Source organism: Antennarius striatus, chromosome 11, assembly GCF_040054535.1.
Source record: "Antennarius striatus isolate MH-2024 chromosome 11, ASM4005453v1, whole genome shotgun sequence".
Lineage (NCBI taxonomy): Eukaryota > Metazoa > Chordata > Actinopteri > Lophiiformes > Antennariidae > Antennarius > Antennarius striatus.
In genome coordinates this window covers 9,421,170-9,446,314 of record NC_090786.1, presented here as the reverse complement: position 1 = coordinate 9,446,314, position 25,145 = coordinate 9,421,170, and the positions used below count along the sequence as shown (strand labels likewise).

The 25,145-nt window shown below is 39.4% G+C and overlaps 2 protein-coding genes across 5 annotated transcripts; both read right to left on the bottom strand.

The window, feature by feature from the left end:
* Window positions 1-3,748: 3,748 nt before the first annotated feature.
* Window positions 3,749-5,124, bottom strand: gnrh3 (gonadotropin-releasing hormone 3). The gene is made up of 4 exons (XM_068327755.1): window positions 4,955-5,124; window positions 4,620-4,762; window positions 4,215-4,295; window positions 3,749-3,919 (listed from the first exon to the last, which is right to left on the bottom strand). Exons 2-4 carry the CDS (start codon window positions 4,755-4,757, stop codon window positions 3,866-3,868), a joined length of 273 nt encoding a protein of 90 aa, XP_068183856.1. The 5' UTR covers window positions 4,758-4,762; window positions 4,955-5,124; the 3' UTR covers window positions 3,749-3,865.
* Window positions 5,125-5,241: 117 nt separating this feature from the next.
* On the bottom strand, window positions 5,242-24,462 carry LOC137603905 (receptor-type tyrosine-protein phosphatase epsilon-like). 4 transcript variants are annotated; one of them, XM_068327752.1, is made up of 22 exons: window positions 24,054-24,462; window positions 23,763-23,956; window positions 19,716-19,957; window positions 15,372-15,443; window positions 15,085-15,181; window positions 14,579-14,652; window positions 14,031-14,167; window positions 13,786-13,876; window positions 13,592-13,668; window positions 13,484-13,520; window positions 13,283-13,380; window positions 12,557-12,676; window positions 11,582-11,745; window positions 10,470-10,605; window positions 10,139-10,288; window positions 9,373-9,466; window positions 9,096-9,172; window positions 8,823-8,957; window positions 8,484-8,609; window positions 8,214-8,365; window positions 7,116-7,251; window positions 5,242-6,996 (listed from the first exon to the last, which is right to left on the bottom strand). In XM_068327752.1, exons 4-22 carry the CDS (start codon window positions 15,436-15,438, stop codon window positions 6,922-6,924), a joined length of 2,043 nt encoding a protein of 680 aa, XP_068183853.1. In that variant the 5' UTR covers window positions 15,439-15,443; window positions 19,716-19,957; window positions 23,763-23,956; window positions 24,054-24,462; the 3' UTR covers window positions 5,242-6,921. The 4 variants fall into 4 exon arrangements, with proteins under 4 accessions (XP_068183853.1, XP_068183852.1, XP_068183855.1 ...); XM_068327751.1 differs by lacking the exon at window positions 23,763-23,956; XM_068327754.1 differs by lacking the exon at window positions 23,763-23,956 and having other exon boundaries at window positions 11,582-11,742.
* Between the last annotated feature and the right edge of the window lie 683 nt (window positions 24,463-25,145).

Below are 25,145 nucleotides of genomic sequence, written 5' to 3'. Positions count from 1 at the left end.
TTTTATTATCTTTGTTTATTAAAGAAGTATAATGTGAGAGATGAGTTCATCTAACTCTAAAAATTTGAGATTTATGTGAGCTCTGATAGTTTCTTAATTCAGATGGGAGCGTTAGTTTCATACCACAGTATCAACTTCCAACTTCAAAATGAGTCACAGCTCCCGATGGGGTTTTCGAGAAGGAAGTGGAATCACAGACATAACTAGTGACAAAGCTTCCATCACCTCATATAAGATCTCATTCCATCTGTGAGAACTTTGGATCTACCCTAGAAAAATAATAAATATCCTCGTCTCATGACTGGCGCTCGTTTTGTTCAAAAGGTGGTTTCAAGACCAAACAAAGGAAATGGTGTCATTAATGATATATATTATGAACTAGGGCCTCTTAGAACAGTTTCCTACAAATTCATGGATAACGGGTTGATCTCTTTCCTAACAAAGGATCTCTAAAATATGAAGTGAAAAGCTACCCAAGATGAAGCTGGTAAAGAAACAGGCTAGGAAGAGCCTATTTCCACAACACAAACAGATTTCCTGGCCTTTAGCGGTCTCTTACTGGGATACTTTGAGACATATCCATCAAAACACAGCTGTATTCATTCATATTTCATACCTCCTCCTTCTCCCAGTGCTTTAACGCTGTTCTTTGATCAAAGGAGAGAAGTCGGATCACAACAGGAAGGTTCCCTGCCAGCCAAAAAGGAGAAGGGAAGCCAATCCGGTAACGTACTGTACACGCTACCGTATAGATTGAGCCACTTCAACGTTAGTCACAAAACAAGAGAGAAAAATTTGAATAAAATAAATTAAAGTCTTCTAAATGTGTAACAGCATTTTAGAAATTCATGACTTTCTACAGATGGAATGCTTTTAAATCAGTTTCCACATTTTACACTGAACTTAGTTTCAGGCCATGTGACATCTACTACAACATAGTGCAAAATATATTTGGTGATAAACACATATTCCATCACACAGAGGAAAATTAACAATTTCTGCAAAGTTAGAGATGACTGATTGAAGTCTTTGTTAGATTTAAAGCAATAACTGTGTCTGCAAGTGATGGAACTGCTGATAGATGGCAGCCGGCAACAGATCCGAAACACGCAGCTCAAGAGTGTCACCATGTGGACGCAGGTGGATATGACTAAACACTGGCTGCGAAGCATTGAGTTTAAGTCTTTCGTTTCTTTTTTCTGTTTTTAAACCGTAGTACGCGGCTCCAAAAAACTGGACCCCTTCATTCATTTTGAAAACGCATTTTCACGATTGAATTCTGCGTCGACTTTTCTACCTTAAACCTCCAGATTTACTTCAGGTCTACCATATCAATTCCAAGACACATCACTTCCAAATACCCTTTTCAGTAAGGCTCTGGGAAAAAAAAAAGTGTTTGAAGACCTCCCTGACATTTAGACTCTCTCTGAAGATGACTTTGCCTTCTACTATAGCCTGCGGGAACATAATAAGACCCACACTAAACTTCAATTGATATGCAGTGCCAGATTCCTCTAGGGGAAATTATCATTCTGTTCATAATAAGAGCCACAACAAGCACCTGGAAAATGACTTTATTATACACTCCGCTTCAATAAAAGTTTCCTATGACCCATCGGAAATATACACACGGTGCATGAAGCATAATTGTGATGACATGAAAACTATATTATGCATGTGATAGGATGCTTATTTGATCGCGGGCTGCGCGCATCTGCTCGGGCGCGCTTGATTGGCAGGTGTGTAAATGCATCCGTGGCCTTGGATGGAGCTGCTCTGAGACCAGTTTTTTTTTTCTTTTCTTTTTTTTCTTCCTGAAGTCATTATCCAAATATGTTCTGTTTTTCAAACAAATGAATGGCACAAAATCAAAATATCAAAAATGTATTGCCCTTCATAATGGAATCCCCTCTGAGCAAGGACACATAACAATGGGCCATTCTCAGCTTCCTGTGCTTTCCCTCTCTATGCCAATGGACATGACCTCCACAGCTTTAACAATGGGCCATCCAGCAGCGAAGCCCTTGGCTACCTGCCACAGCCACCACGCACTAAGGTTGCTTTCATCTTTGTTGTTATATTTAAGGATGACATCGTAGCCTGTCGGCCCCTGCTATTGTCTTCCCCGTGATTATTTTCTACCGTTGTTTAGCCCCAGTTGTGGCTCTTTGATGAAAAGGTCGCCACTCAATTGGAAAACAGTCATTAAAATGCGGTGGGTACTATTCACCAGTGTGCATGGGGGAACCAACCCAACTGAGCTGGTTAATCAAAAGTTAATTATATAATTTTCATGCAGATGAGGGAAACATTCAAATGAATCCCAACTCTACAATCATTACAAAAAATAAATAAAGAAATAATTCTAAAATGCTATAAAATGTTCAGGGACCAGGAGGCTGTAAACAATATGAAGTTTAATTTGAGGTAAACAAAGTGAATATCCACCAGGGGGTCTGGGAAGGAGAAAGTGAGGTTAAATCAAATTTGGAAACATAGATACCAGCAGGTTTTGTTGTCCTGATATACGTGCAATTAGGCAGGTCCTTGATGAGGACACTGGGAGGGAGAAAGCTGGCTTTTACAGCAAACGCTTTGGGATTTTTTAAAGGGAATTTATGGGATTTTATGCTTTATCTGTAAACATTAATTATTCTCACATGAAGTATACCAAGTAAAGAAAAACTGTATTTTAAGAAATGTTATAAAACACACGTTTGCGTTGCTGTTGCGAATTTGAACTCATAATAGACAAAAATAATTTAAAAAAAAGCAACACACACACACACACACACAAGGTGACAAGGTGTCTTTCAGAGGGAAAAGACCGGCACAACAGTTTTCTTCTCTTACTTTGTGAAAGAATGTAAAAAAAATAAAAATCCTGAAGTCTCTCCTCATCAAAGGAAATGATCGTGTTATGCAAATTACGCTCATGAATATTAAACCAGCAATGTGAACTATCACAAATGATCCAGCATTGTTCTGGAAGCGCAATGGAATGTGGTTTAATTTCTCTTTAAGTCTATGTGCTTTTATAGCGTTCACTTTTTCCCAGCTGTGCCGGTGGGTTTGGGTTCATTGGTGTGCGTTACAACTGCACTCTAACAATGCGGGGCCTCCACGGTGTCAGCACAGTTCATGAATCCTGGCCCCTTATGCACCAGGCGATTAGTATGGTGCTCTGTCTGTGGGGGCTTTGCCAGAAAATGAGTTCTCTTTAAAACATATGCCCCCTGTTGATTCCTTTCCTTTCCTGATATGAAATTCCAATTTATAATGAACACCAATTTCCTGTATGGAGAGAAGTGGAAAGTTTTTTTGTTTTGTTTTTTTGAACGGTTTTTCTTCTTTTATCGGCGGCTGTCGTCTTGAGCTGCGGACATTTCCTCAGGTGGAGTTCGGAAAATTAACATCCAGGAATGAACAGGAAAAAAAAAAAAATCAGGTGTAATTTTCCACAAACGTGACAAAAAATGTTATCACTAAAACTGTAATAATTCCCCTATGATTATTGTTTCACAACTTTGTCATGCGTGTTGTATGCAGTTACGTTCTTTGCAAGGACACACAAATCTATTAGAAAAGTCAGAAATAGTATTTTATACTTAAAGTCATTTTGGTTTTAATCAATGGATCAGATTAAACAAGCGATTCAATCGTTTCCCCGGATAAAAAACAAAAACTTTATTTTAAATCATGAATGGAATTAAAAGTTACAGACATAGACGTGTTAACATTTCTGCAGTGACTTTGTATATTCGCTGAAGTCATTATCCGTCACTCGGGCAATCAATCAGATCCATCGCTGATGTTAATGATGATGCAAATGCAGTCCGTGTTTCCCTTCAGTTTTTGTGGTTCTTCAATTATCAGGGAACCTTTTCTTTCGGTAAAAGTGTCTGGAATCATCGTTCATCTGAAAGGATTGAAACTAAATCTCAGTGGCTGCTTACATATTTAATCAAAGAGATAAATAAAGCGACAAAAAACAAGTCTGAGCAAATTTGCATCGCATCTGCTAACGTTCACAAAATTCAAATAAATCATTCACGCATTTAAGTTATGCAAAAAGGGAAGGATAAAAAACATTGAGCGGTTTGTATATTGTCATTGCAGCTTTGGACACATTGGCACACAAGCGGTGTGGTGTACATTAATATTGTACAATTGAAGTAGACGTTAGTGATAAATTATGTATAATAAGCACTTACTACATTGTATGGTCTAAATCTCTCTTGGGTCTGGGCACTCGCCTCTTCAGGAAGAGACACCACTCCTCCCGTACCCATCATCTAAGTACAGCAAAATTAAGATGGAAGAGCATGAAGCCAAAGATGATATAAGATCTGGACCCAACAGAACATTTAAAACAATATAGAAAAGACAGAGGAGTCACCGTCTCGGAAAACTGATCTTTATTATCATTAACTATAATTTAGTATTATCATAAATGATAATGCATTCATCTTCAAATTCTATAAAGATACCACTTTTTTTTTAAACACTGTGAACTTCTACAAACACACACACACACACACACACACACACACACACACACACACACACACACACACACACACACACACACGCACTAAATAAATAAATAAATGACTCACCCTGATGGTTGCCTCCAGCTCTCCAACACTTCTCTTTCCTCCTGGTAGCCATCCATAAGACCAGTGCTGGGACAGGGTGACCTGAACCACCAACGCCAAAAACAACACCCGCACCATTACTCTGCTGCTCGCTGCCATTAGAGCTGCAGAGAAAGTCAAATTTGTAATAAATACAGTAATGTCACATGCCTCCTTTCTCACAGCTCCACGGTTCACAGGTCAGGGGATACAAAGCATTGCCAAAAAATTTTAATAAAAAATTGTGCTGTTCACCAATAAAAGAAGTAATTCTATCTCATTGACAATTGAATAAAGTTCATTGAGGACTGACTCACCTCAGTATTTTGGCTTGTTAGCTTGGTCTGCATTAGCCAATGGGGATTTTATAGCTGTTGTAGAGGGCTGTTGTCAGGATTATAATCCCCTCTATGCAGGTGTGACACATTTACTGACTAATGGGACACAAAATACTACTAATGGAGCTGGCTAAGTGCTCAGATATGCTGACATCATCCTGATCGGTTCAAGCAGCATTAAATATATATCAAAACATCTTTGTGTTTGTATGGAATGCATTTATGGAGAGGGGGATGAAAAGACAACATCAAGATGAATTCTGGCATATCACTATCTATAATTTATTGGACAAATAGTAGCTTACAAATAGTAGCTTAAATCCATACAGATCCAAAAGGCAGAGACATCACCTAAACAAGATCCTTGTGCATTTATGTTACATTAGCTGCAAGGCCTCACTGTCGTCACCCCATGCTCCTTATTTTTTCTACTTGACTAAACATTAAAATGTAGTCAAAGGATGCAGTAAATGTTTGTAATGATCAATGACCAGAACAAGAAATTTGGTTACTAAATGAAAAAAAAAAAAAGGATCTGCTTGTCGTGTAGTAGAAAAAATTATCGGAAGACTTCCAAGGTCATGGTTCTACAAAGAAGTCAACACAAGCCTTGCAAAAATATATACTTTTGAGTTTGCAGCAATGTTGGGGTTTCTTTGTTTGAATATGAAACTATTATAGTAAAAATACATCAAAATGTCTGGGCATGCACATTGCTTATTTTGGCTGTGATTCTTGATAGGAATGTTTTTTTTTTAACTGACCAGGAGGTTAATATAGTTCAGCTGCATCCATTTGGAACAATTTTTCAGTGTTTGCCTTCATTTATTGCTTTACACACACACACACACACACACACACACACACACACACACACACACACACACACACACTCATATAAACTAAATATCATGGTACATTTACATCACACAATGAATGGAGACCACCATTTAAAAACATGTCCATTATAATAAATTGAACATAAATATCTGATTAATGTGTGTCACCCAGTGACAAGTTTTTGATGATCAGAACTGCCTGTCTAATCTATATGGCACTGCTGTATGAACATATTCATGTCCGAAGTTTTGCTTGTTAATGTGTATAAAAATACTTTGAAAGCACAATGTAATGCTTGGCTGCTGATATTCTTGGATTAAAGTACGAATACATTATATTCTGCCTGTTCCAGTGTGTGCTAATTGTATTTTGCAGCATCAGGTGCCATTCACTAAGTAAAATTGCCAGAGGCAACAAAATATTGGTGAGATTTAAAAAAAACCAACAACCCAGAAAGCAACAGGCAGGCAGCAGCTGTCAAGATATGAAGTGAGGTCATTTGCAGCGTATTATAAAATAATATGTGTCTCTTTACTTTCTATCCGAGCTAAAACTAGACAATAAATGTTATCCACTGATGTCACACAAGATGTGTATTTAGCAAAAGCATTCATAATTTTATCCAACTTATCAAACATATAATGTAATATCCTTATAGCAAACAAACATATTGAGTGTAAACGTAAAATTTAAAAATTAAACCAAAGGCATTGTGGTCAGAAACAAAGATGAAATAGAAGAGATTTCATGTACTCTATGACACATCAGTGAGAGCATTTCATACCACAGTAAATATAAAATACATTATTTATTTACATAACGTTGGAATATATTTTTTAATGATTCCTCTTATAGACAATGTTGCTTTTAAGAAACTTAAAATGTTCTTTCACATATTCAAGAGCTGAACCTTCATTAAAAGAGCTACAATAATAATCTCTGTACGATCCTCCTGGAGCACAATGTTTTTACATTACGTCATGTAACAACATTAACGTCTGTAATCATGTGCAAAATGTAGAGAGAGCTCGCTTTAGAAAACAACATTCAGAGAAAAATGCATAAGTTAATTTGCCAGAAATATACAGAAGAATATCTGACAGGTTTTATTTGAAATTGGCGTAGTCTGAGAAGATGTCGACAAAATCCTGAACCACCCTGTAGCAGAAGTCGTATTGCTCCTGGAATTGGAAGCAAAAGAAAAATTGTTAAGAAGCATAAATTGTATGGGAAGATGTGGTACGAAAGAATATAAGTGTGAATGAGCTGACAAGTTTCATATGATCTCTTTTCTGCTTACCACAGTTTGAACCATGTGTGGTCTCTGGGTGCGTAAACTCTTGACTGTTTGAAAAACGTCCAGGAGACCCTCGGCTTTCACCCTCTCCAGAATGTTACTGAGAGCGATGAAGGTTCCGGTTCGTCCTGCACCAGCACTGAAACACGAAGAACGAAACTATTAGCAACAGCATCACATCATGCAAACACTGGATCACCTCCAGAGGTGAGATATGGTGAGACTTGCTCCAGAGCCATTGTTGTGGTTCAGAAGTCAAACAAGAAAAATTACAATTCTCCACACTTCTCCATTTCTTGACAATCATGCTGTAATGGAACTCTCATAATCTGATGCTCCTTTCATTTAAACGAGAAAGTTTGCGAGAGAAAAGGTGACCTTTGTCTAATGGTGGTAATAATTATCCTCACTTAAAGAGAGGCTAATCCAAACGCTAACACTAATCAGTTTGGAAGCTCTATGTTTGACTGAGTCAATGTTTACAATGATGGTGGGATGAGAGAAAAAGGCAGAGAGAGGTAGAGATGGAGAGCGAGTGTGAGAGTGATGTGCGATCTGGAAGAGACGTTAGGGATTGCAACGGGTTAGCCCCATTTCCCAGGAGCGGAGAGAAAGCTTTAAAAAGCCCTTCTTAGACAAGTGGTGATGAAGGAATAGAAGAGAGTGATGACACCATTTCCTGTCGTTAGCTCATCTTATCAGATTAATCGTAGTGGGAGTCAGAGGAGATTTCACTTTGAGAGGTTTTAATTGACTGTGAATCAGTGGATTGGATCAATCCCACAGGGCTGTGCTGCTTTAGAATCACTTCACCTGAAGCTAGGTTCTGATCAAAGCTTTCATAGCTAAGTCTTTATAAGGGATCACATAAGTGGTTTAGGCATAGAACACCAGGTCTACTGAGGCAAACTGCACAATTTATTGTAACAGACAAGAAAAATGTATCTGTAAATTGAAATTCCCTCAATTTCGCTCTGAGAGATTCAAGCAATCGGGCAATACATAAAAGTGAAAACAAACGGGACAGAAATTTAATGTGCTCTAATTTTTCTTACCAAGATGCAAAGCACACTGTGGAGTCGTCAAACTGAAATTTCTCACCTGCAGTGCACAATTATGGGACGATTTCCAGACTGCTGCTGCTGCTTCTGCACAGCAGCAATAATGTCAATCATCCCCCTTCCCTCCGCTGGTATTCCGATCTCAGGCCATCCGTGGAAGTGGAAGTGCCGAACGCGTTGCGATTGCTTTTCCTGTTGAGATGGAGAGTTTGGTGTTATTTTTTTGTGATTCTTTAAAATAGATGAAATAAAACAGCTTTTGAATGTTTTACTCCTTTTTCATGTTAGAATACAGTACAACATTGCACACCAGTCTGTAGGTGAGGACCATGTCTTTGAGTGTGAAGGTTTCACACTGCGAATCGCTTATCAGCTCCAGAGTGTAATCTCCAAATGTTACGCTGCCCTCTGATGGCCAGTACTGGAAACACTTTTCCTGGTCGGAACAGTCAGATGGAAATACAATTAGACCACATTTGAAAGATTTATAACCTGCCTTTTTAAAAAAATATTTTCTCTGTATGTCACAGTTCAAAACTATCTGATTCATAAGGAGACTTCAGACAATGAATTATCAGAACAGAGATGATTCTTTTAATGTGCCACAGCACGTTCCTGCCTTTACTTTTGCAGGAGCGTCATACTGTACCTGCTCCCTCTCTTTCAGTTCTGTGAGCATAACGATTGAATGACACCTCCACTCCCACACCATCCTCCAGAAGTCCTCCACTGTGTGAGACAGGGGCCCCTGAGTTGCGATAAAATAGTCCTTCTGCCTGTAGCCCTGGAGGGCAGATCATTGGGCAAACAACACTTGAGAGTGCAACAAACATAGTAGTTTGCATTGTTTGTAAAAGAAACAATGAGCTTTATTTATACTTATATGGGAAATCCATACAGGAGGTCATGAGGGAGAGCTTACATCAATAAAGGAGGCATTGATGTAGTCGGTGAACTCCTGTCCTCTTTTCACTGACAGTATAACTCGGTTGAAATCATCTGTTGGAAAAAAAAAATGGGTATCAAAACTTTCCAAAAGTGATTCCTAATAAAATAAAAGTTGAGTAAAACTCCAGATGTGTTAGTAAGTTAGGAAAAAAGGCAAACCTTATATCGGTTGTGAATGGAAAAAAGTCATACTAGGTTTTCCTTTCCATTCCATTCCAATATAAATGTTAAAGTATCAAAGGTTTACTTACATGGGATGATCTGAAGAACCCGGTTCTTCTTCATGTTGGCAGGAAGGTTCCCCGTCCTCATGTTCTCCTTCATGATACGCACGTTGGTCAGTTTCTGATGAGAGAAAACACCATCACCAATAAATGTTTTGTGAAGTTCAAGAAGCAGTAATAAAAGCAAATTTTGTCTGGAAAAGTATTTCTTTTTCCACCAGTCATCACTATGATGATAAAATTAATACAAATCAAATGGAAAAAAAACAAAAAAGTTCAAGCAAGTGAGAGAGACATGAAATAAAATATGTTGGCAGTTCAGGTCGAGTTGCATGGTGGAAATGCTGGAATTTCCCAAATTGAGTTCAGGGGAGGGACATGGACAGGCATGTTATTTTTTTAATCAATATCTTTATTACTGGTGATGCTGGCACAGATAAAATTAATATAAAGAAATTAGTAAATGTGACAAAACTTGGAATTAGATTGAACACGTTTTTTTATTTTTAGAGAAGATAAGAAGTTGCAGTAGTGGATAATTCCACTCAGTGTGCGGGGACTCTTTGCAGCAAAAATGAGAGAGATTTTCAACAAGCTTCAGTAAATTCAGTGTCACAGATGGTGGTGGCTTATAAAGTTTTAGTTGATTCAACACATCATTATTTATGTTACTACTGCCAGGAGTGGCACCCAGGGCAAGTTCTCCATGAAAATACACCGTTGCAGGGCAGAGGGTGATGGCGACAATTCATTACTGAGTGAAATGTTTAAGAGTGAGCTCCTTTCTTCCTACCCTGAACTCCTCCTCCAGGCCCAGCCTGTCGTGGGGAGCCCTGGTGTTGTGAAGCCTCTGCAGATGGCCCTCCAGAGAGCACACATCTAGCTCAGTGTCTCCATACAGGTAGTACTCCAACAGCGCCTGGTAGATGAAGGAGTACTGCATCTGAGGAGGGAGACAGAGGGAGCCAAGGAGGTAGAAGTAGTTCAGTTTTCCAAACTATTTCCTGCTATTTTTGCAACACAGACTTGTTTGTTTTCCGCTTCCTTGGCTTGTTTACTCTGTGACTAGAGTGACTTCCGCTGTCAGTCTGAGGAACAACAGGTTGAAAAGGGTCAACACTTACATCTGTCTGGATGAGTTGACAGCGCTGCTCTCGTATTCTGCTCACAAAGCCAAAGACATCCACCCTCTGTTCCATGTGCATCATGTCGATCATGCTGTCAATGACAATAAAAGTCCCAGTCCTCCCCACCCCGGCGCTGTGGATGAGAAAAAGACACAAGGTCTCACCTGTAACAAACAGCAGTCTGTGGCTGCTAAATAAAATGTGTCAAATGAGAATATATGACCTTGTACCAGAATGGTACAAGACAACCATAAAATTAGAAGAGCATCATAGTTTTATCTGTCATACTGCATATAACGGACACACACGATCACATGCTTGTGATCTAACCTAAGCATGTGCGCTTCACTTCAGCGCTAAAACCCAAACACAGTCCTCATAGATTTATAGGCATCATTTCAGTAGATGACACCACTGGGAACAGAGTGGTGGGATTTCACAGAGGGCCGTCGGGGTCGCATCAGGGGGCCCCATTCATGAACAACAATCCCTCTCCCTGAACACCTGTTGCTACAAACAGCTAAGGATTTATTTGCCAAAAAAAGATACTGATATGAGTGCAGCATCTTTGACCTTATCTAACATAAATGAATAAAACATGAGGATTGCATAGTGGGTAGTGCTTTTGCCTCACATCAAGAAGGTTCCGGGTTTGAGTCCTTTCTGTTCAGAGTCTGCGTGGGTTCTCTCTGCTTTCTCTGGCTTCTTCCCACGTCCAAAAACATGTAGCTTAGGTGAACTGGTTGCACCAAATTGTTTTTAGGTGTGTGTGTGTGGGGGGGTGGTTGTGTGTCTTTCATGTGGCACTGCGATGCGCTGGTGATTTGTCCAGAGCTGTACACCATCTCTCATAAGTAGCCAGCTGGAATAGGTTCTAATGACACCCGGGACCCAAAAAGGCGTGTCAGCGGCTAAAGACAAGACGATTACGGTCGTCTCGTCTTCAAGAACATGGATGGAATAAACACTAAAAAAGGAATAAACACTAAAAAGTTCTTTTATTCTTTAAAAAATTAAAATCGTTGACATACATGTTGTTGCATGTTACATGTATATTTAAGAGACAGAGAAAATGAATCTTCTAGCTGCCTTAATGCAGCATATTTTACCTGCAGTGCACGACGATGGGCCCAGCATAGGGTGGATTGACAGCTTTGACCTTCTTGAGGAATTTCAGCATGCCGATGGGTGAGAACGGCACCCCGAAGTCTGGCCAGCTGGTGAAGTGCAGCTGGGTGACCAGCCGGGGAGCTCGGAGACCATCGCCGCCCTGCTGGGAAGCAAAGACATAGAGTTCATCCCTGTGCATGAATAGTTCTGTGTTCGCACTCAGCTGGGTTGCTGATTATTGTTCATATGAACATTAAAAACGATTGCATGCAGATAAATTAACCTGAAAATTCTCAAAATTGTTCACTTATTTACAATGCATGTGCAGCAGTTTTTCAAGTGAAATCAGTGTGTTGCAGACACTACAGCACAGTCACAGTTTTCACAAAGTCAGACACGATATCTGCACCTCTGTGGCTTCAAATGGAGAGGGAACAAAGTCATGCTTGCAAACTAAAGCTTTTGCGTGGCACTGAGACACTGCAGTCAAAAACACAGGACAAGAATAACAGATACTGCATATGTGGGAGTCTGGAAATATTTGCTTTAGATGGATTCTGTTGTACAACACATTACACATTTTATTATGTGTTTAATAAATATATCCTTTAATATGCATAAATACATTTTATATTTGTTACATGGAGTGCCCTCTCACAGTTTAATGGTCCTGTTTCCACTCGGGGACCGTTATTGTTTTAAAACATGTTTCCTGTGTAACCTTTAATAACAGTACGGCCATTATGATTACAGATTTATACAGCCATTCAGAATCACATTTAACACGCAGGTTAATAAATTAATAGCAAATAGATATATTAATATATTGAATATATTAATACTCAATATATTAATTATACTGTGTTCCTTTTCAGGAGAATAATATTAATTACAACTAAGGTGATGCGAGGTGAGGTCAGGTTTGTTGAGGTTCTTAAGTTCACAATTAGCTGAATATCAATACATGTACTTACATACTGAACACAAAATTTTCGAACGGTGTAGTCCACCAGCACGGTGCAGTCGTCCATCGTCACCCTGATGTTCCCGTACATCCAGCAGCTTTTTTCTGGCCAATACTGGAAACATTTATCCTGGGAGGGGAATCATGATAAAGGGTGTTGTTTATTGAACTAAAATACATATCTACAAAGAACACAAAACATTTTAAGTAAGGTATGAAATGTCACAGAACAACATGTGTGTGTGTGTGTGTGTGTGTGAGATGTACGCACATAGTAATGTGTTTGTATTTTCCCGTATTGCAGCCCAATTCAAAGGCAATAACATGGACTTCATGCGACTCAGTAGTCAGTCAATAGGACCTTCCCCGTAATGTTTCAACTCATTAACTAGATTCTCAGACTAATTATCATGAAGCCTCTTAGGATCGTATCAACAATTATTCCGTCATTGATCCCCAATGTCTCTATTCTGCCCTATCAAACCTGCTGCTGAGCTCTGAATTGATCATCCCTTTGAGGCTGATTTTAATGTGATGCCGAGTAATCTGCTATGTGACACTTTGCATGGATTCTCAGTTGGGGAAAGAGGTCAAATAAATTATGCCTACAACTTTAGGTCATAAGAATACAAAAGGGTTTAACTAATGGTCAAATGGTGCCATATAGATTGTGTGGGTTTGCCTGACGACAAGCTGTAAAAAATGCAGTAAAGAAAGAGATAAGTCAAAAACAAACCTCCTTCCTTTCTTTTAAGTTTGTCAGCATCACTACAGTTGCTGTTTTCTGTTCCCAAATCATTCGCCAGAAGTCGGAAACTGTCTCGAGCTTTGGGCCTGAAAGAAAATTAAAAAGAATATATGAAATACAATATATGAATATATGAATTGCGTCCAAAAAGTATTCCAAATAGGGAAACAACCTAGCATTTGCACTGACCCTGTGCTGCAATGAATTTACTCTTCTCTTTAAAGCCCTGTGTGACAAAAAATAGTTGTCAACTGTACAGTTATTTGCATTAAAATCTAATTTGCAGGTCAAACTCACATCTATGTATGAAGCATTTATGTAGTCTGAACATAGATGTCCATCAAGGCGACTTAACACCACTCTTGAATGATCATCTGTGGGAGACAAGAAGAAAAACCTTTCAACTTTCTTTGTGATTTAGTGATCAATAAAACTCCAAGACTAAAGGTTACATTAATATTGCTTGCTGCAGACTATAGATCCTCACTCACATGGTAAAATGTTGGGGTATCTGTTTTTCTCTCTGTTGTGCTCTCTGCTCGCTTCCTCAAAGGACCCAAGGTGGTAGTAACAAGGCAGCGACTATAAATAAAGAACCCAATCCTCATGAGGTAGAAATAAAGCCAGGGCTACGCAGGTTACTAACATAACATTTTATTACTATCTTGTGCAGCAGTTCTGTGTTTGCAGAACAAAGATGGCAGTCTGAGATAGAGACTGCACACTGCAAACTTACATTGAACTCTTCTCTGAAGAGCTTGCCATCATCTGCAGAGCGTATCCGGTACTCCTCCTCCAGTGAGTCCAGAGGGATATGGAAATATCTCTTGGATGGCGAGGGAGATCTGGGGAGGAGGACCACTGTCTGCTCTCCTGTGTTTAAAGGAATATATGACAGTCAGACTGCTAACGCTTCCCAATGGAGAACATTACAAGCTCTCACTGCACCTGCAAAAACAAGCCTGAGTGCCATTAAGATCTCCTGCCTCTGCCAGTGCATGACAGAAATTATTTTTTGAGTAATAAACATGCTCAGCTCAGAACTTGGCCTTTGCCTTTACTTCTTATATTTTACTTGAAATGAAAGTTTATATGGATCCCTACATGCTAGGAAAGCTAAGAGCTTCCTGTAACCCTTCCAGCTACCTTGCCTTCAAAGCATGAAACTTTCCGAGTCCATAAAGAGCACAAATTTACAATTAAAATAAAACCGAAATAAAAAGTAAAAGGCCCGAATTATGTTTTTATGCACTGGCAGTCATGTTGCATAGAACACAACAGTACCTTGTTCCTCCATGAAGCCATTTGGAATCTTTTTATCCACAGAGGTAACCAGAGCCTTCCTGTGGTTTTTGAACCTGCAGTCACGACAGGGAGGGAGATGCAGAAAAAAATAAATGTGTGAAATGAAAAGAAATACTACATGTTTTATCTGTACAATAGCTTCACCAGGCAGGGAAACTACGTATACCAAAATCCAGTATCAATATCTGAGAGAGGCAGAGCTGTTCCTCCTCATGTTGTATTCAGGTTGCTTTAGTTAATGTATATCTGTGGCCTGATCTGACTTAACAGCAGTGGCTCAATGTGTGTAGGTTACTATCACCAAGTATAAATGAGGAGTGAATGAGTAATGGGACCACTGTGAGCACTTGGTGTATTCAGAAAAGCTCAATATAAATCTAATCCATTATTATGATCTGCATCTGTTTGCTCATTGCCTGCTCCAAAGACATTCTGAGAGAGAGAGAGGCATAAAGATAGGTAGAGTGTAAGTAATGTTTAATCACCTCAAACAGTAGATGGTCAGTAGGACAACGATGATAAGGAGTAAGGATATGACCAGTGTGGAGGGCAGCACATGTGCACCCTGATGGGCGGGGCTTTCTGAACAGGACACACAGGCAGATCAAACTGATTCAGATAAATATACGTTTGTGTTTGAACACACAGATATTTTGATTTTGAATTACAAAATTAAGGTGCAACCAGGAGCCAGTTAGGGTTAGGGTTACATGTTTTCTCTTATAGGGAATAAGAAAAAACATGTAACCTGCTTCAGTTAGCAAAAAGTTACCTCCAGTTTGGTTCTCATGGGATGAATAATTCACAGCAACAGAGAGCCCCGTCAGAAACAACACCATTGTCACTGTGCGTAAAAAAACAAACAAAAAACAGACATTTGAAACAGAGAAATCCCTGTAATTCTCCCCCAGCTCCACTAGAGGGAACTAAAACAATATTAAATGCATCTGCTGCCAGGGGAAAAAAACACTCAGGAAAGGAAAACTCAGCTTAGATGAGGAAAGAGAGCCTGCTGAGTGTTTTAAGTGGGATGTGTGCTTGCAGACTTGTCCTGTCGGGCAGACATGAAAGACCAGCAGAAGATAAAATAACATGACATCAAACAAAAGAGGAGGCTTTTAGCCACAGGTGACAGGAACCATATCCCCTGTGGATCCTGTGGTTTTGACAACGGACTGTATAGCATTGGTTAGAAGCCATGCAATTTGGCTGTGTTATCTTTGATGTGCTGCACTATGTAACCTGACAAAGCACAAAGCAGGCACACTGTGCCTCAAAGAAGTAGCTGTTTTTAGATGCAGTAGGATAGCCATAATTAGGATTTAAGGGGTACAGTAGTATCATGAGAATTAGACATATATTCTATTACTGACTTCTTGCAGTAGGATTTTTATGGCACCCTCTCCCTTTTTCTCCCTCCATCATACTCTCTCCTTCCTCCTTCCCTTTCTCTACACTGAACCATGATATTATTCCTGCCCACACTCTGACTGTTAGCTTTTTTTCTTTATTGCTGGAAGCTAATAGTGATTTATTTGGGGCAGCACTCAGTGAGTGTCATTCTACAAGGAAAATAATGTGTCAACTTCCCCACGACTGCACTAGCATTAAATTGATTCTGTTCCATGAGTCTACAAAATGTTACGACCAATTTCTCTAAATTCACACCCATTTCACTATTTTCTCCCCCATTCTTCAAATAAGTGCGGAAGAAATTACTGAATAAATTGGGCAAACAGGGCAAATCTGTGTAAATGACTCTGATGGAATGAGAGAAGCAATAAATGAGTGTCCTAATTTATCCTCTGTTCCAATCCCCTTCTTGTTATGCAGGCCACAGAGACTGGATGGAATTATTCATTGTGTCAGTTCAGTTCTTCTGGAAATAGGTCATCTAGGGGCCTAATTTGTGATCTTTGAGAAAATTTCAAGCAGATAACACCAGAGACTCTCGTAAAACCTAACCTCCCAAAGATTTCTAAGTGAAGGGAGCTCTACATTTGTGCTCATAGCTGAATTTAAGTATACACTTATAGTATGAGATGTCACTGGACAAAATGTGAATTGTGTTTTGCACATACATACATTCTCACTCAGCTGTAACAAGCACAACAACTCTCAGGATGAAGGCACACATGCACACTGACATTTGACAATCTACAGAAAAAAATGTCCTTGTCTCATGTTTTCATGCTAATAATCACTAAATAAAACACAGACAGACAGACAGACAGACAGACAGACAGACAGACAGACAGACAGACAGACAGACAGACAGAGACAGACACACACACACACACACACACACACACACACACACACACACACAAATTTTTTGCCGGCTATGCACGCCTGCACATACATCCCACAGGCTCTATGTTGCATATGTGCCACACTCTGCTGGAGAAGGAAATCCTGTCTTCAGTGCTAACAAGATAACAATACTGGCACCTGTTATCCACTCTGCCCCACTGCGTGAGTCACATCCACTCACAGTGACCCCCTCTCCAGCTCTGTGCTGCAAGGTATGCTTTATGGATGGGTCACTGCACATGCACTGTAAATCTGTCATCTGCTGGCAGCTACAATACCTACAGCATAGTGTCAGAAAATTAAGGAACAGACAAGAAATGTAACGAGACATAAAAAAGCTGTCATTTCAAGTGACTCGATTAAATGAAGAAGTGATAATACAGACTTGGATGGAACATTTGCTTCTAGAGCTGACAATGTTGGGTGGGGTGGGGTGGGGGGTGGGGATCATTGATTTTAGTTTTAGTTTAGAACTTTCTATTGGTGCAGTATAACATACTTTGATAGCACTATTCACTACATTAGTGCATGCAAAGTAGGGTAAGTAATACATTAGTAAGTATAAATAAGTAATAAGAATAAAGTACTTTCTACATGTGGGGGAAGGAAACAACTATCACCACTAGGATTGCTTATTGTTTTATCTAAGGTGACAGAATGGGTTTGAATTCCTTACAGAATGCAAGTTAATTTTTTGCTTTGGACTAAAGAGTTTTAAGTTTGTTTGTCTTTTGCCAGTGCATTACAACATGCAGAACATACTAATCATAATTGTGAGACCACTTAAATCTGCAACTACTTGACAAAAACATTCCAAGGAAGTCACATCATATTGCATCACTTGAGGCAGGAGCGCAGACAAATAATCTGATTTATCCATGCAATGCTAACATCAAGAATGTATCACGCACTGGTTGAACTTTGAAGGCACTAGTAATATTGTAAGGATGACTATGTATAAGTGTTAATCTGCTTTGCTATAGTGCTTGTGAACAGAGGCACAATGAAGACAGTGTGATGTGAGACAGCTACACAAAGTTGAAAAACACCAAGTCTAAAAGGGGCAGTGATATATACTGCACACTTCTCAAATCCCAAGACTCACAGCACCTTAAAATGAATCTGTTCTGCTTCACTTCAACATCTCCCTCACCTTGGCTCCCATGTGAAAAAGCTGAAAACCAGACTCTGAGAAAATAGACATCAAGAATAGCAACACCAAGCAGTCAAGAGAAATGTCTCTTTTCACTGTGCCTGACCTTCAGCCTGTTCATCCATCTTTATTATTAATTCAAGCCAAACTGAGTAGAGGAAGGTGATGTATTATCTATTTCACTGCAGACGCATAAAAAGGTGGCCAAGCCAGGTGAGAGGTGTTTCCAATGCTGCCTTTAAATATTTTTACTTATAGACATGACCAGAATACAGAGTTTATTTTGAAATATCATAAAAATAGTTATATTATACAGGGAGTGGAGTTGTCTAATTAGATGCTATCAATTGAACTCATAGTTAAAGTACCTTTGCTTTTATTTTATGAAAAATAAATTTACATTCTTGATGGAAATCTGGACGCTCTCAATCTGAACCCCCATCCCTCCCCACAGAAAAGGAAATATGGATGCTCATAGGAAGATAAAAATTATACATGGCCCTATTTGTCACTGTGTTTCCCTTACCTTTTCTTTTACTAGCTTTGATGCTGAGCTTCATTGACTCAATACAACCTACTGTAACACTTATTTACAGGCAATCTACTTCAGTGTTCTAGGTAGGAACCTAGAATTATAGCAATTTAGGCTCAGCAATTCTTGGTTACATGTCTTTAAATAAACAAAGCAATTAAAAGAAGTGATGTAGAGAGGTGCCAGGGGAGCAAACTGGCAATTACTATTTTATCCATCCAATTTCTTGTTTGCGAGAAAAAGGATGGAAGTGACGAAGTCTCTTGGAAGAGAGGCGAAACGTTTTCAAGAAACTTTCTTAAAGTCCAGTGGATTGATTTAAACAGCTTTGGATAACCATGACCTGGATAATTGAGAACCTACACAGACATCTTTCAGTCATATCTCACTTTCTTTATGAATGAATACAACCTCAAAGACAGGCATGCATATATATTTGCCAGGTGCAAAAGAGATGAGTCGTTTTTCTGTGAGGGAAAAAAAAAAAAATCAGGGACAGTCACTACTTCCAGTTCAAATACTGAGAAAAAAGGGTATGAAGGCAGCAGCCCTCGGCAGTCAAGTGTGACAGCAGTGGAAAGATGAGAGTGAAGAGAAGATGAAACAACAGAGACAGAGGAGGAGGAGGAGGAGAAGGAGGAGGAGGAAAGACGGATGAGAAAAATGACCAGATTCTGTCTGGAGGTGACAACATTGGTGACAGGCATGATGATAGGTGTGAGAAATACAGTAGCAGTAAAAAAGAATTAAGACGTAGAAAAAGATAACTCAATGTTATACCTTCAAATACAGTTTGTGCATCTCACATAAGAGACAAGTGGCAATGTTTCCTTTACAGTTACATTCATTGTGCATGTTACAACACATTGTACTACAGCACTTCCTATAAAAAAAACTCAATACCACACTATGAGTATGGTGCTATATCTTAAATTTATCCTCTCAATCCTGATTCCATGTCTCTGGTCATCGTTTGATCTCCAGCCTAAGCTTTTAGAACAAATGCGGAGGTGAGTTGAAATCCAACAGGCCAAATTCTAAGATTTCTTATTATTGTGGTGAATTTCAAAACATTCTCTGGAGAAAGTTTACCTGGTTTGTGTTCATTTAACACTTACACTTCTGAGCAAAGCCAGTTCGATCGGGTATCAGTTGATCGGTCAGTCCATAACAGCAACGTGGCCCCAGTTCCTTCCTGGTTGGACTTACTGGGGTTTCCTACCCTCAGTACTTGTCTTATTCACATCCTTTTTGCGACGTTGACGACTGAAGAGATGTCTGACATTGATGGTACAAGCTGGTCACACAAGGATCTGTCAGCAGCTTAGATTGCGATTACGGCACAAAGCAAGCTGGGACTCTGGAAAGTTACACACAAAACAATAATTAGATTTATAAAAGTCTGACAAAACCAATTTTTATTTTGTATTTCATATTGTGAAACAGAGAAATACAATGCAATGACTCTCACTGTCTGAGGCTGACTCAAATAAATATCCATTAAATGAATACACAACAGAAAACCAGTCAATTGAGTGGGAGTTTGCATCTGTGCACAGCATGAGAGAAAAGGTTGTTTTTCTTTGCATTTCATCATCCTGCTGAATATGTGTGGATGTGAAACCATTCGGGCCGTACATTTCCAATTTTTGTGTATTAAAACTGCCACAGCCGTGTAAATTAAGGGACCATGTCATAAAAGTAAAACCGCAAACAACCTATGAGGACGTTTGTACACTTTTGACATTTGACGAATGCGATTCACAATCAGTGTTACCCAAATAACATTGCACTAAAGAAAACGATGGAAAGTAGGCTGTAATTAATTCTTCACTACTTGAACAAAGACCATACTGTAATGTTATCGCCTGGCTTTGGCCTGGGAAAGAAAGCATGCCCTTACTCCTACTCTCACATAGTGTGACTGCCCACAGGTGTGAGACACAGAGCCATATTGTTAACATTTGGTCACTGTGACACAGCCAAGCACAAATCAGCAGAGAGGAGATGGATTAGTCACTAGAACCAGCTGGAAGAGCCCACTTAGTCTGAGGAAAGTAAAAGAAAGGAATGGAAAACAACCCTTTTCCTCTTTTCCTAGCACTTATGCTCAGCTTTTCAAAATGATGCAAAGTCATAAAAACACCCCATGACGTGTCTAAATCCTTTAAAAATGGGGTTTGGAAAAATGTGCTTCTAGGATTTCATTCAATAAAGTTAGGGGACTTACATGAGAAGGAGGTATACGTATAACAGGGCAAAGAACAGATCCTCTCTGCCTCCACATCTCCCTCTGCTTGTTAGGAGTGAGTGGGGAATGAAATCCAATTATTCAGTTGAGTTGGACATGGAAGAAAACCTTCAAGGCTGCTGTTCAATTATCAGCCTGACAAAACTAGTAAATCTCCATGTGTCTCCATAAGTTTGTCACTATCAAAAGAAGTGCTGTCATGAGATTCCACTCGAGGCCCACTGACTCAAGAATTTCAAAAGGGAAGCACTGCATAGTCGAGGACCAACTCCACAGGGGCTGCATTAATGGCAGCCATCATATCATATCATAGTGAATGTTGTTCAAGGCAGGTTTCAAACACTCTTTTTTTTTGTGAAGTGAAGGTCAAGGCTTCTAGAAGTCCTTCCCATTAGAGAGTCCTGGTAACGGCATCCATTCTTTCATGTGGCAGTGGAAATCAGAATATTTATCTATTTTTAAAATGATTTACAGATTTTTGTTGTTTTGTCTTTCTCTTTCAACACCTCATCTGTTAAGTGCAGTGAATCTTACAGTGCATCATACAAAATTTTCAAACTTTCGATGGTCAGTGGAGGGTGAATCCATATTAATATCAAAGATATATTCGGATATAGAGATGGTCCAATTACAACAAAAACAGAAGGCTTGACAGCTGCAGCAGAGGTCCAGTTATTCTGAATTTTATTGCCTTGTCCACGTCAAGGTCTAGAGATCATGGCACCTATAACCACCCATCATGTAACATAATGCCATAGCCACGTGCCGGTTTAAAGCTATGTCTCACAAACTCCACAACACGTATGAACGTGACTGAAGGGATATACTTATCTTAAACTTCAGAAATTTTCCGAACAATAGAAAACAAAATAAAACTTTTTGCGGCACACTATACAGTATGTTTCCAACACGGTAATAAAAAAACAAGAGGGTAACTCTGGTACGATTTCTTCATATGTACAACGTAGACCTATGACTTTTGACCTGTACCTTGTCAACCAGAAGTGAATCAGAGAATAAAACTGCACCAGTGTCTCTTCTCTCTGGATCAGAGCACATTGAAGATAAGAGGTGGAAATGTGGGTTCAGAAAATTGCAAAAAGAGAGTAAAAGATAAAATGGGGATTGCTGGCATTGCTTTGAAGGACCTGCATAGGTTATTTCAGATGATAATGTGTAACTGATTTTAAAATGACTGAATTAAATGAAAACAGGCACAAATATGGCTATAATTGTCTTTTACAAAATCATCTCTTTATCTTTTATTTCCATCTTAGAGTTCTGCTCTCATGTGAGTTGCTGACATTTTCTCCAGAAGTAGTATAGAGCTCACATTATACTCTGACTTCAGGCTCAAGCACTTCCTGTCTGTGCCACTGTGGCTATTGACTAATAGGGGAAACATGCTGGCCATTAAAGTTTTATGAGAGTGCATTTATCACCCAGTGCTCTGTGGTTCAATCATTAATTCATACCCAAACAGACAGTACTGTGGCTAAGCATGACAAAGCTGGATTGATTTAAACATCTTTGGATATAGATACTAAAATATATTGTAAATCCTATGCTGATCACTTCTATCCTAGAGCCACAGAACCTGTGATGATGCTAACAACACTTCATTTTCATCAGTTGCACATTTATACAGTGTGATCAGACTAGAGTATATTTGGGCTTCACAGCTGTTACTGACGGGTGGGAGGATGTAAAGTTTTTGTAAAGTTATTGGTTTGGACTCACGTATTCTTACATGAATGGTTGTATAGATTGTTATAGAGAAAATGAAGACGTAAAGTAAGAAATATTAATACATTACTATTATTATAATGATCTTAAAATGACACATCTGGACCACAGTTTATTTGAAACAAGAGATAAGTGAACGTCATTACAGCTTCCCCACTCATTTTTACTGTACTACTGCAAACTATCTTATTTTTTCTTCAAGTCACTGACAATACAAATATAAACCTGCCACAAAAAAAGGTATTAGCTGTTGTCTCCTGCCTGCACCCTTCCTCCTTCTTCATGCTGAACCAGGTTTTAATGTCAATTGCGTACAAAACAATGGATCACAGAGGCCAGTTTTATGACCGACACCTGATAGAGGATCTATAGCAACCTCTGAATTATCCCTCAAGCGGCTGGACATCATTTTAAAGTCAGAGAAGTGGATCATGTTGGCTCAACAATGTCACATACCAAGGCTGCATTCATTTATCAAACTTTCTACAAATAATTTGATAATTTGTAGAAACCAGTGTAAAATAAGCCAGTGTGAATGCATCGAATGCACCAGCATCATTCTCACCTTCATATAACGAAAAGCCATCAGTTTAATAATAGCTACTGTAATCCCATGGTGAAGTAGAAGTTTGCTAAGTAGCCCACTTCTACTAGAATCATTTCAAAATTAGCATTTGCTTTAATTTGGCCTCCATCCCGAAAGAAACTGAAGGTATTGTGAAATATGTCATGTTGAAGGAGGTGCATTTATTATTCATGTGTAAACACATGGCATTGCCATCACTTTCTAATACTGAAACAATTATGAATCATTTAATTGTCACATGGTCAGCTATCATACTGAAGCCATTAAAACCACATGGATTCTCACAAACATGAAAACGTTGTGTTTATAGTGTTTATGAAACTAATATAACATTAAGTAGCACTTTTTAAAAAAATTATTATTATTATTATTATTATTATTATTTTAAATGTTTTATCAGATCCACACTATTTTCGGCTCTGTCTGGACCCATGATGCCGGAAATCCAAAACGTCCCTATTGGGGATGGATCGGGATGGGAAATAAACAATTCCTCTGAAAACTACCGCTGATGTAAAAACAATCAGTGATGAACGGAAAACCCAGGGCGCTCACTAGGGCGAGTAGATCTGCTCCACTAACCTATATTTCCTGTAGTCCATCATGTCTGTGTTTAGGAATGGTAGTGAACGGAATAATGTCCAACACCCGTGGTCTGCATTCCTTTCCCCTCCCCTGGAGATTTACTGTTTCTAAAGCATTTTCTGTCGAATCCGTTTTAGCGCATCGGGTTTTCCCGTTGGAGCCTTCTTCAATCACGACGCATCGCATCCACTCTGAAAGATGTGGGTTGGTTTTCTTGTAAACAAACGATGGAAAACAGCCAGTGTTTGCGCATAAACAAGCAAATGAAGAGGCAGTCCGGCGTTTTACCGTAGTAATCTGCGGTGACCTCGCTTCACCGGGCGAAGCGGCTGATGATGTCGGCTCCAGCGCTCCCTCCACGGACCCGCGGAACCTGCGTCCTCTATTATAATTCCTTCACAGGATACGAAGACATCGAGTCGACTGAATACTACGTTAATACGTTACACTACGTTGTTCTCCTTATGATGATGATGATGATGATGATGATGATGATGTTCCCTGCAGATCTCTCGGAGGATGCGCTTCCTATCCTCCTGCCGGAGATGAGCGGTATATGGCAACCACAGAGGAGACTGGAGACCCTCCCCCGGGCGCGGAGCCGTAAGTCAAGTGGACCCTCAGCATCCTTGACATTCCTGCATCACCGAACGAGAAAGAGCAGGCCTGCCTGTTCAAGAAGGCTGTTTGTTTTTGTCCTTTCGCCACATTATAGGTTTTTATTTATTAATTAATTTTTTTACAGTTGACATTTTAGGATATGACACCTTTTCAATAAATTCGTGTTCCTCTATTCCTCTGGCGTATTTGTGGTTGTTTTTGACCTTATCCAAATGTCTGCGTGTCATATGTTGTCACACATTTTTATTTGCATGTTCAAATATTTGTGTATTTCAAATATTTCAACTTCCAGGAATTGTGTACGGATCCTTACAACGTGAGGCTGTGCGTTATCGTACTGCAACGTGAGGCGATGGTTGTGGATGAATGACACAACAGCAGGCCTCAGTATCTCATCAAGTTATCCACTTGATCCACTGACATCAGCTAGCTGCTCACCCACATGGCGCCATACACGACACCAAATGTGGGCATTTGCCCACTCAAGTCAGTCACAACCATGAACTGCATTCATGTTGAGACCCTGATGAGGACAACAAGCATGCAGTTTTTGAATGTTTGTGCAGAAATTATGTGGTTATGCAAACCGATGGTTGCTGGGGAGTTGGTCTCAGAGGATCTTGGAGGTGAACATGATGGACATGGAGGTTCTGGACTGGAGTGGGTCGCAGTCATGGGGTCAGTTGAACATACTCCCGAATTGTCTGAAACTCCATTGGAGACAGTTTATGATAGAGAAATGAACATTCATTTCACAAA

What these genes read in the sequence shown, in the direction of transcription:
- gnrh3 (XM_068327755.1), bottom strand. Translation starts at nt 4,757, where the DNA reads ATGGCAGCGAGCAGCAGAGTAATGGTGCGGGTGTTGTTTTTGGCGTTG. An exon ending in AGCTGGAGGCAACCATCAGG is followed by an intron (nt 4,296 to 4,619) that starts GTGAGTCATTTA and finishes TGCTGTACTTAG; the next exon opens with ATGATGGGTACGGGAGGAGT. An exon ending in GATTTAGACCATACAATGTA is followed by an intron (nt 3,920 to 4,214) that starts GTAAGTGCTTAT and finishes CAATCCTTTCAG; the next exon opens with ATGAACGATGATTCCAGACA.
- LOC137603905 (XM_068327752.1), bottom strand. Translation starts at nt 15,438, where the DNA reads ATGGTGTTGTTTCTGACGGGGCTCTCTGTTGCTGTGAATTATTCATCC. An exon ending in CCCATCGTCGTGCACTGCAG is followed by an intron (nt 10,606 to 11,581) that starts GTAAAATATGCT and finishes TCTCATCCACAG; the next exon opens with CGCCGGGGTGGGGAGGACTG. An exon ending in AACTGAAAGAGAGGGAGCAG is followed by an intron (nt 8,610 to 8,822) that starts GTACAGTATGAC and finishes TGTTCCGACCAG; the next exon opens with GAAAAGTGTTTCCAGTACTG.